A 10,478-nucleotide genomic window follows, 5' to 3' on the forward strand; every position below is an offset into this window, starting at 1 on the left:
TAACTATTTATAAATTTTTTAAATATATTTTAAATGGTGTGAAAAAATTTGATTTATAAATAATAAATTAAAATTGTATGTATCATGCCAACGTATTAAATTCTTTCTATCAAATTTTAAATTATTTTAAGTAGAATATGTGACGCCAACTCCTATTAGATTATATTTATAAATGTATTTTATATTAAAATTATTATAATGTGATTTAAATATTTTTCTAAAAAATTTTATGGTTCGAGATTAAAATTGATAAACACGATTTGTTTTGAATTAAGAAGATGAATCATAAACATGTAATAAGATGGTAGAATTTGCTTTGGATTAAGAAAAAAAATTTGTATTCGTTCCTCACATAAATCGGGCTTATTAATTTTGAAATATATTAGATGAAAATAATTTTGTGACGGTGCGATTTATATGATTCTACAGATAAAATTGGTAGAAAATATTTATTTTGGATTAAAAAAAAATCATGAACACGTGAAATACAGAATTTGTTTTTGATTCAGAAAAGAAATTATAAACATGCAAGTAGATATCAGTTGTCTTATGAAACAGAATTTAATTTTGTTCTAATCTAACGGTGCTTATTTGTTCAATATAGGATCCGATGGATAAAAATAATTTTTTGACGGTGTGATTTATACGATTCTATAATTAAAATTTGTCGGAAATATTTATTCTGGATTAAAAAAACCAAAAACACATGAAAGACAGAATTTGTTTTGGATTCGGAAAAGGAATTATAAACATGCTAAGTAGATATCAGTTTCCTTATAGAACATAATTTAATTTTGTTCTAATCTAACGGTGCTTATTGGTTCAACATACGATCCAGCGGATGATAAGTTTTTGGACCATAGGACCATGCGACCAAATTATCTCCCTTACGCTTATTATATATAAGTATATAATTCTACAGTATACTAACGAAAAGATCTCAAGTTAACATGAAAGGTGATATCGATTAGTCACTGTATTCTACAAAAGTTTAAGGAACCAAGAAATTAAAGAAATGAAAATCAAAAAATTCAGAAGTTCAAGGATAAGAAAAACTTAGTTTCGAACTAATTACTACTGTATATAAATATGGTATCTTGCTATCATGCTCCCTGTTGAAGCACCTCCGCCAATATCTTTTACTATTAAACATTTCACTTTACCCACTCTCGGCATTACAGGCAACCCTGCAATCACAATATATCAATATTATAAACAGTTATCAGGAGTTCAAATACAAGGTAGAAATTAGTAGCAGTATTTGTTAAGTTCATTATAGTATAATCTAGGGAACAAAATTTGAAAGCTCACCAAGAACAGTAGGGGCCTTCTGCACAATGCTAACGCGACTGATCAGAGCAGTCGAAGTGCAAGTGGTGATCGCTGCCATTACTATAATTCAGATATAATTTCAAACTTGGTCTAGTGAAATTCAGTAAGGAGCGATAACACTTGTACAACTTTAAGGTTCTAGTGGGACTTGTAATCTGTTTTGAATTATAAGATTCATATGGTTGGCTCAATCACTATAAACTGCTACCACAAAATTTGGATAGACAAATTGGATCAAACCTTTTATTACCCAATCGGTTTACTGCACGTGTCATAACATCTTAACAACTAGTATAGCCTTAGTGCCCCCAACATTGCTTGGCTACAACAACAAAAAGGAGATTAGCGACGATAAAGAAACAGAGCTGCGATTCAACACAACCCTTAAAGTCTATAACAAAAAAAATAAATTGCAACCCTGGTTAAGCTTCACTCGACAACCCGATATCTTATGTTTTGAAACATAAAGTTGTGAATATTTGAAGATTATCAAATTTTAAAACAATGCTAACTGAATTGTCCCGAATTTTTGACAATAACTTAATATAATACTGATTGAATAATTCATAGATCGATGAAAAATCTCAAGATTTTATAGAATTACTTTAGTCCTGATGGAGTAATTTACATACATGTACAAACTACAAATTACGGGAAGTAAATGCTGTCTTGTGTCTGACTTGTCCTTGATCTCGTAAAATTTGTTGCTGCACTACTAATACCGAAGCTGTGGCACTTACATCCGAAGACGACACATATTCTCCGATTATCCCAAGCTCGTCACTATTGCTCCAAGTCGTTAATCCATCTAGTAATACCGGATTAACCCCATTACCTCTTCCAACGATCCATAAATCATAATAAACGTCGTTAATTGACTGTATTGCAGCCATTGTTTCCTCCCCATTTTTCACCACTACTTCTCTATAGGCCACAGCTCTGTTCCCTTCGTTCTTGACCCAAAACCATGTCACCAGCCCATCGTCGAGCTTCTTTTCCATCAGGTTGTCTCCTTCGCCATCCATCGCGAGGAAGCGCACCACTGTTAAGGAAATTTCGGGGTGTCCAACCATTCTGTCGGCATAAGCTAGAGCCTCTCGAGCGTCGGGGCCGCCTAAGAAGAGCATTGCGAAGTGGTGATTCACGGACTTTGAGTTGCTAACGGAAGAATGAGGCTTCTGGAAGAAGCCTTTGTCTACGAAAACTCCTACAGAGCATGGTGCATGGGCTAAAATGTTGGAGTTTATTGAAGGATTCACGTGTTTTATTTGATCGCCTCCTTCGATACTAGATTGTGTCTTGAGAAGGTCTTTGTTGTATGGGAGGAGGATCAGTGAAGATTTTTTTAGGAGTGCTAGTTCGCAGATGTCTTGGTACATGCTTCGCTTTGGAGAGACGGAGGTGAAGGGGTGGATTTTGATGAATCCGCACATTGAATCATGGGAGGATTTTAAGGCGTTGTGGATTGGGTTGGCGCTGGTGTAGTTGAAATTGTGTTCTTGATTGTCGTGGTCTATGAAAAGAGGAGTGGCGCGGCCAACTAGCTCGATGAGACGGAGAGCAAATACGACGATTGGGCTACTTGGAGTGGGATTGGAGACTTCGAAGAGACTGATGAATCCAGGTACACTTTCTTCATCATGGACCGTGAGAATGATTTTGAATTCCATGTTGGGAGGGTTGTGCTGGATGTTTCTTCGTTTGTTAAGCATGTAAGGCCGCGTTGGATCATAGACAATGTTGATCAGTGGCGAAGCTATAGCAGTCATTGCAGTAGTTGTCAGCACCAGCATTGTAAAATACGGTTGTGTTATCATCTGTGCAATTACCAAGCATATAGAGCACAAGTTAGTACATGTTATGTAATGAACAGAATTCATGAAATTGACTGTGCAATTATGCAAACCTGCAAGTCTGTCCAGTGGATGAACAAAATGAGCTCCACCTGACCTCTCAAACTCATAATTAGACCAAGTGCGAAACTATCTCTGAGAGGCATCTGATACACACAGCGAGAAACTAGCAAAGTAGCCACGAGTTTGGTTAAATAAGCACAAGCCACCATGTAAAAAAGTGGCCTCAAACTCACCCACCGGCCATGCAGAGAAAACACATCTGTATATAATCCTATGTAAACATAAGAAAATGGAAGCAAGATCTCCAATAAAAACGTCTCGCTCTTCTCCACTAGCGTTGCGCCTAAAGGAGGACCATCGGGCACCGCTAACCCCAGCCACAATGGTCCATTGGCAATAGCCAGTCCAGTCATGTCACATACAAAACCAGCCACCGCAACTCCCAATAATATAAGCACAATGTATAATTCATCCACCGGTTTTCCTTCCGGTGTTGTTTGTACTATCCATAACATCAATTGCCTAATTCCTAGAAATATAGCAGCATTGACAATGGCTAATGATATCAAATAATATAAAGCAGCCATTGGTCTTCCTTCACCTTGTTTAGCTGCCTCAAATGCAGTTACCCCATTTATCCCAATCATGTCACTGATGACTGCAGTCGATAAGGCCATTCGTCCGATATCCGAACTCAGAAGATTAAACTCTCTCACAATTGTATAAATCACAGGAAATGCAGTTATAGATAGAGATGAAGCGACTCCCCAAATGGAAGCACCCGTCTGGAGTTCCTCTGTTAAAGTATCCCGGAGACAGATTGCGACGATTAGAGTGGCTGTTAATGGAATGAGGACTCCATATAATGCAATGTATATCTGCTTCCTACTAGCTTTCTGGATGACAGTAAAATCCGTTTGCACGCCACACAAGAAGAGGAAGTACATGAAACCCAATACTCCGAAAGTTTTCATTACAAACTCCGAATTATCTGGGAACAGATATGTAGAAAATACGTTGTTATGGCCTAGGCATGATGGTCCGATTATTAATCCACCCTTCCAATCAACAAAGATACATCATTAGTGCAATAAACATCAATATCATTAGGCACAGGGACGGAGGCTGCAAGGGGCAGTGGGGATACTTGCCCCCACTGACCTTCATAATATACGCATATATCTCCTACCCTTTTATTAAAACGGTTTGGCTAGTGTGTGCCCGTGGGCACATGCTAAGCACTAACATTAATAAAAATGGAGGGTTTTGATTGGTGTGGTTGTTGTAACTGCAGGGGGGTCCACCATTATTAAAGAAGGTAAACCAATAGAAACCCTCCAATTTCATAAATTTTGGTGCTTAATGTGTGCCCATGGGCACACCATAGAAAAACCGTTATTAAAAAACTTGTTTTGCCCTTATGATTGTGGAGCCTTCCCAGTGAAGGCACAAATTCGAATCCAACTTGTGATAACAAAATTGTTTCGTCAATAGATTTTTTTTTTTGCCCCACTAGGCTAAAATCTTAGTTCTATGTCATTTCGGAATCATCTATGCAAATTAAATATGCATGCAATATATAAAAACCAGAGGAAAAGAATATACTTACAAGGATCTCGGAGATGATTCGAGGTTGTTTAAGAGGTCTGAGGACATAATGGACGAGGCGGGTGATTAAAATGACCATAGAGAGCTCCAACAACAAAAGAGGAATGGAAAACTGCAGAGGGTCTTTGCCATAAAAAATGCCAGGGGAATGAGTTGCGAGGGGATGGCGGCATATGGTCCGATTCGGCTCGAACTCTAATGGTGCTTTGGACTTTATCATCGCAGGAGAGGGCTATGGAAATTGTTGTTCTAGTATTCATTGGCTATAAACATGAAAATTCTGGCCATGGAACAAACCCTCAGGTGGCATGCAAAAAAGAATGACAAGAGGAGAGGGAACAAAGTCAAAACAAAGTAAAGTCGGGTTCGACGGACCTGCGTTAAAAGGGGTAAATAACAGTCGCCCCGTTTTAGATTGTTCACTAATTGCTCTTCTTCAATTTTATTCTTTCCTACTTCTGGTGAATATTTGCATGCCGAATAGTTAACAGTTTTTTATTTAATTAATTCTTGTACTAAAGTTGTGTGTTATTTTTTTCTTAAAATTATTATTATTTCTCAGCAACGAAAATAAATGGCAGTTAGCTAATATTTTCAGATTTCATAAGGGAGATCCCAATCCAATTCATTTTTGGGCTGGACGAGTTTAAGAATGTTAACTGGGCCGGACCTTACTCGGCCCCTTAACTGGACCAGCTCCAATTTTAAGCAAACATGTCACATATCGCACAAGTAAAAATGTCCACGGTTGAAGGAGTACGTTACCCCAGTTAGGGGTGAACACGGGTTGGGTCGGTCGGGTTGGAGGTAAAAAATGACCCAACCCAATTTAATCGGTTTATGAAAATTTTAACCCAATTAACCCAAGAAATATGCCTAACCCAACCCTACAATCTATAGGTCGGGTTGGTTCGGATTGGTTCGGGTTGATTGGGTTTACATAACCTGTCAAAATTAAAACTCAAAACAAAAATACATATCAATTTAAGATAACAAAAGTCTTAATATAGAGGAAATACAAACTGCCACAGCATCCACAGTACCATCTACTGGTACAGAACAATTCATACAAGTCCATAAAGTGGCCAAAAGATTACAGCAACAAGTTCTAGGAATTAGAAACATAAATTAGTTCAAAGTTAAATTAACAGCAACTTTGTAGCTTAAATAACATCATGATGACATAGTTTCAAGCGGCTGTGAATAACTGATTATTAGGTTAAAGACTAACGAGTATATTAGGTTAGAGATAGAGTGTATATGGCCCTGGAGATGTTGGACTGCTTAATGGGCCTGTTATTATTATCGGGTTGGGTTGGTTCAGGGTTAATATATGTCAAAACCTGACCCAACCCAATTTAATCGGGTTTTTGAAAAATCGAACCATTTAAGTTTCGGTTTTGATCGGGTCGGTTTAATCGGCCTAAAATAGGGTTGGTTTGGTTCGGTTTGAGCGGTTTGAGCGGTTTATGTTCACCCCTAACCCCAGTACCCCACCCTATATAACATTTTTCTTTAAAAGTTATATATATATTATAAAAGTTAATATTAAATATTGTTTTCATCTTTATCGACATTAGTTATTATCTTATTTAATTTAATGAGTAACTAACTGATTTCAATATAAAATTTTACTATATATGTATTATATACATGCTTGTTGGAATATCTCAGCTTGTCTTCACACAAGCAGATTATTCTTCGATGGCTATCAATTTTGAGTTGACAATTCACAAACAAAATTGGGAAAAAATAATTTACATTTTTATATGATCAAATCAAACTGTATACGGCAATTGGCATTTAGTGGGATGGGTACACGGTAAGGGGTTGCCGCCGCTTGTTAATTATCAGGCGTGTGGAGATCAGAGGCATGCAGCTCTTGTCCATGTTGGTTTCAAGAATTTATAAACCATACATGTTATTCGGTGGTTGTTTGGCCGGGCTTTTAAGCCCTGCTTCTGAATTTATGAGTTAGAACCGTTTATATAAAAATAAGAAAATGCTTATAAGAAGTTGAGAATGCTAACTTTTGTTTCATAATTTCTGCTTCTTTCTCAAACATTTTAATAGCTCATAAGTCTTAATTTGCTTCTAACTTTTATATCATTTTTTACTTTAAACAATAAGCACTTATTTTAAATCCACCCAAACGGCCCAATTTAGATCTCGTATATTAATTTCGTTGGTAGCTATATCTTCGCATATGGAATTTTACAAATTAAATACTAACTCTTTTTTTTTCCTTGAAAACTTAAACACTCACTCTAGAAACTTAAATATTTGTGTCTTATTTATATCATACACTTCACTGAATATTTTAATAGATATTTAAATATTAATATATTGAATACGTCACGTTTGTACATTTTTTATTTTTAAACTTATAAAGTAAAATGAAAAAAATAAAATAATATGATAACGGAACTTATCCGTGAAGGTGAGAGAATATAGAGTCAAGTTGATGAAATTTATCTGTTTATTTTAATATGTTATCCTTCTTCAATTTTTAATAATTTTAAATTTTGACTTTAACGGAATGATCAAGTTAATTAATAATTAGTAGCACAACACTCCTAAACAGACCCTAAATCTACTAGAGTTAACCGAGGAAAAAGGGGGTTAATTGACCCGCCCGGTTTCACATATAAAAAAGGGTCTTTCTAAATGTGTCGAAGGGCACACAATAAAAACTAAATTTGATAGGTTTGGTGAATTTTTATTGGTGGGATGCGTGTAAATGCAGGGATCCATTCATGTTTATGATGGGTAGTGCTACGTACTCAAAATATTTTACCAAATGACGTGACAGGCATAAGACTATTTTTACCTTTTTGAGAAACCTACTATTTTCCATTTATGATTAGATAAGCAGTAAAAGAGCACGATTGGATAGCTCAGTCGTGGGTTTTTTCTCTGTTGTCCCGGAACATCCAGGTTCGACTCTGACTCCCCCGAGAATTATTAAAACAGATATTAATTTTTAAGACATATAAATTTGCATTGTCAAATAAGAAGATAAGCAATAAAAATGTACCACACTCATAGGAGTTTGTGTTCATGAACACACTATAAAAAAAACTGTAAAAAGAACAGGGAAATCCGTCCTTCCACAAACAACGAACTCATCATCCTAATCTTCATATATATATCAACACATACTCACATAGCCCTTCCCTAGTTCTCTTCCCTTTCTTTACCCACCCTTACACCACTTGATCGAGCTCTCAAATTATATAATGATCACCACCTTCACAAGCGTTTTGCTAAATCCCCACCTCTTTAGCTATAAATATGTTATATCACACACACACACGGTTGATCATAGATGAGTGAGTAGACTAGGTATTCGATGATTATATATTAGGTATACACGGTATGGGAGGATCCGTAAAGCTCAGGAGGGATAGCGCCATGTCATATATCAAACTCCAGATTTCACAAAGTTGTATGATGATCATCAACTGTGGCGCTATCTATCCTGAGTTTCATTGCTTCTTCCTACTCTTTTTTTTTTTTAATCCCATTCTCTTGTGTTCTCAAGGACGAAATAGGTACGGACTATCTTCGATCTATTTAATTAAATTTTTGTTCAGACTTTATTCTCTCTTGAAATTCTATACATATCCACAATTCAACATGAGTTGTTTTAGATCTTATGTTATACATGTATAATTTTATTTCTTCAAGAAAATATATTTTCTGATATATATTGTTCTCACTTAAAATTACAAAATTTGATATGGTATGTTAGATCTGGTGATTGATTCGATTGATTATGATATTAAGTTTACTGTATATGCCACTTTTTAGTAATAAATCAAGGTCTTCTCATTCATCCTTTAATTTTACAAGATCGAGCTACGAATCGGTGCTATATACATATATGCAAAATACTGCTGAATTTTGAGTTTTAAGTGCTAGGGTTTGAGGGCAGTCCTTTGTCTTTTTCATTGAATTATTTTTTGCGAGGTTTCAAAAAAGTATGTAATGATCTATATTATTTGGTATTAATGGTAACGTTTGTACAGAGTGTATAAGAGTTCTGAGGGAAGGAGATTAAATGCAGGCTGAGTAAACGATAACGCAGTCAGTGACACAGAAGAGAGTAATGCGTTACAGGGGAAGAACAGGTAGGGTTTCAATTTCTCAGGATTTTTCATAGAAAGCAGTACCATACATCCTCCTGATCACTTGCATACATGCTTCTCCTTTCTTTATTATTTTTGTTTCGAGATTGACCCTAGGGTTATATATATCTTTTGTTTGTATCCAAAAATCTAAACTTGTCTATAATTATTTGTATATGTGACAGGAATAGTGGACACCATGCAATATTAATTGTATTTTATTCTTACAGTTTTGTTTGATAATACAGGTAATTTATTTATACTGATTGGTTACCTGTTTTGACTTTAATTTGATGCAGGCTTTTAAACATATAGTAGCATTACTAGTAACTGTTGATGCTGACCCCTTGTCAAGTTGAAGTTTCTTCTTGATATATCCTCATTTCTTTTCTATCTTCTCCCACACTTACCAGCAGTTGGCAGAACACAGATAATAGTAATTTGTTCATTAAAATTTATAATTAGGATTTAGGATTTAATAAAGCAGTTTGTAAACATGCTACTCCTAAATTTTAAAGATCCTTTCTATAGAATAGGTTCTTAAATTACCTAATCCTTTTTAAACACCCTAAACTTTAATGAAATTGTACCGTGTGATCCAATTATAATGGAATGAATCGAATTATGACATGTGAATAAATATCGAATTTGGGGGCACATTTGCTCAAATTCGGGTTAATTTCGGTAAAGGACGTACGGCCAATATATGCCGGTAACAAATGTGCCCCTCTAAAACCCTTGAATGTCAAAGAACGAAAAAAGTCCGAAATTTCTAAATTTTTAATATATAACAGTGATGAGAAATATGTGCAGTATATATAGATCAGTGGCCAGGAAATTTGAAAAGGGGCCAAGAGCTAGAGAGGACTAATAATAATTATGTATGATCCCACAGTGGTTGATCAATTGAATTCAAACATAGGAAAAGAGGGTGACAAATATGGAGGTTGAATTTTCAGAAGGTGTAATGAATATCGTCCAAGTGCAGTAAGCAGGCCAGCTATGAAAGGCTGTGCGGCCACATATTTATCCTCCACTCTGCTCAGAAATTCAGGAAATATACAGTGTCCTGCATATAGTGTATCACTTTGAAATCAACTAGTCAACAAATTATTCTTCAAATGTACAACACTGTATTAATACTATTATATCTTCAAGACCAAGGATATATTTTACTCCTTTGTTATTAACTTATTGGTATAAAGATTTGTGAGAAAGCAAGTAGTCCAACTAACCAAGGCGTAGACAATCTTCAGAAGTGATGGGGGAGCATAAATGCCGAGATACGGATACATTTATGAGGTGAATCAGTGGTCCTGCTCCAGCTACGACTACTTATTAACCGTGTGATGTGGGGCAACCCGTGGCTTTAGCTGCAAATTTACTGCGCTGGGGACTCTGTGTTTTTGCTAATACCTCCCGCTCTAGCTACTTTGGTTTTGAACCAACCGAATTGCTTGATCAATAGTTTGTGCTTCGATATTTTGGTTTTGCTAGTTTTGATGAAAATCGAGTTTGAATTGCAAGAAATTTGAAAATGTCATTAAAGCTA

At 35.7% G+C, this 10,478-nt stretch overlaps 1 protein-coding gene and 1 long non-coding RNA gene across 2 annotated transcripts; both read right to left on the reverse strand.

The window, feature by feature from the left end:
• Positions 1 to 940: 940 nt before the first annotated feature.
• LOC108208581 (uncharacterized) lies at positions 941 to 1,464 on the reverse strand. Its single transcript, XR_001804331.2, has 2 exons — positions 1,312 to 1,464; positions 941 to 1,187 (listed from the first exon to the last, which is right to left on the reverse strand). It is a non-coding gene; the product is annotated as an uncharacterized LOC108208581 (long non-coding RNA).
• A 446-nt stretch (positions 1,465 to 1,910) lies between these two features.
• LOC108207689 (cation/H(+) antiporter 24) lies at positions 1,911 to 4,240 on the reverse strand. Its single transcript, XM_017378123.2, has 2 exons — positions 3,239 to 4,240; positions 1,911 to 3,149 (listed from the first exon to the last, which is right to left on the reverse strand). Exons 1-2 carry the CDS (start codon positions 4,160 to 4,162, stop codon positions 1,974 to 1,976), a joined length of 2,100 nt encoding a protein of 699 aa, XP_017233612.2. The 5' UTR covers positions 4,163 to 4,240; the 3' UTR covers positions 1,911 to 1,973.
• Positions 4,241 to 10,478: the final 6,238 nt, after the last annotated feature.

The sequence above is a fragment of the Daucus carota genome, chromosome 2 (assembly GCF_001625215.2).
Source record: "Daucus carota subsp. sativus chromosome 2, DH1 v3.0, whole genome shotgun sequence".
NCBI lineage: Eukaryota > Viridiplantae > Streptophyta > Magnoliopsida > Apiales > Apiaceae > Daucus > Daucus carota.

What these genes read in the sequence shown, in the direction of transcription:
- LOC108207689 (XM_017378123.2), bottom strand. Translation starts at nt 4,162, where the DNA reads ATGAAAACTTTCGGAGTATTGGGTTTCATGTACTTCCTCTTCTTGTGT. An exon ending in TCCACTGGACAGACTTGCAG is followed by an intron (nt 3,150 to 3,238) that starts GTTTGCATAATT and finishes GTAATTGCACAG; the next exon opens with ATGATAACACAACCGTATTT.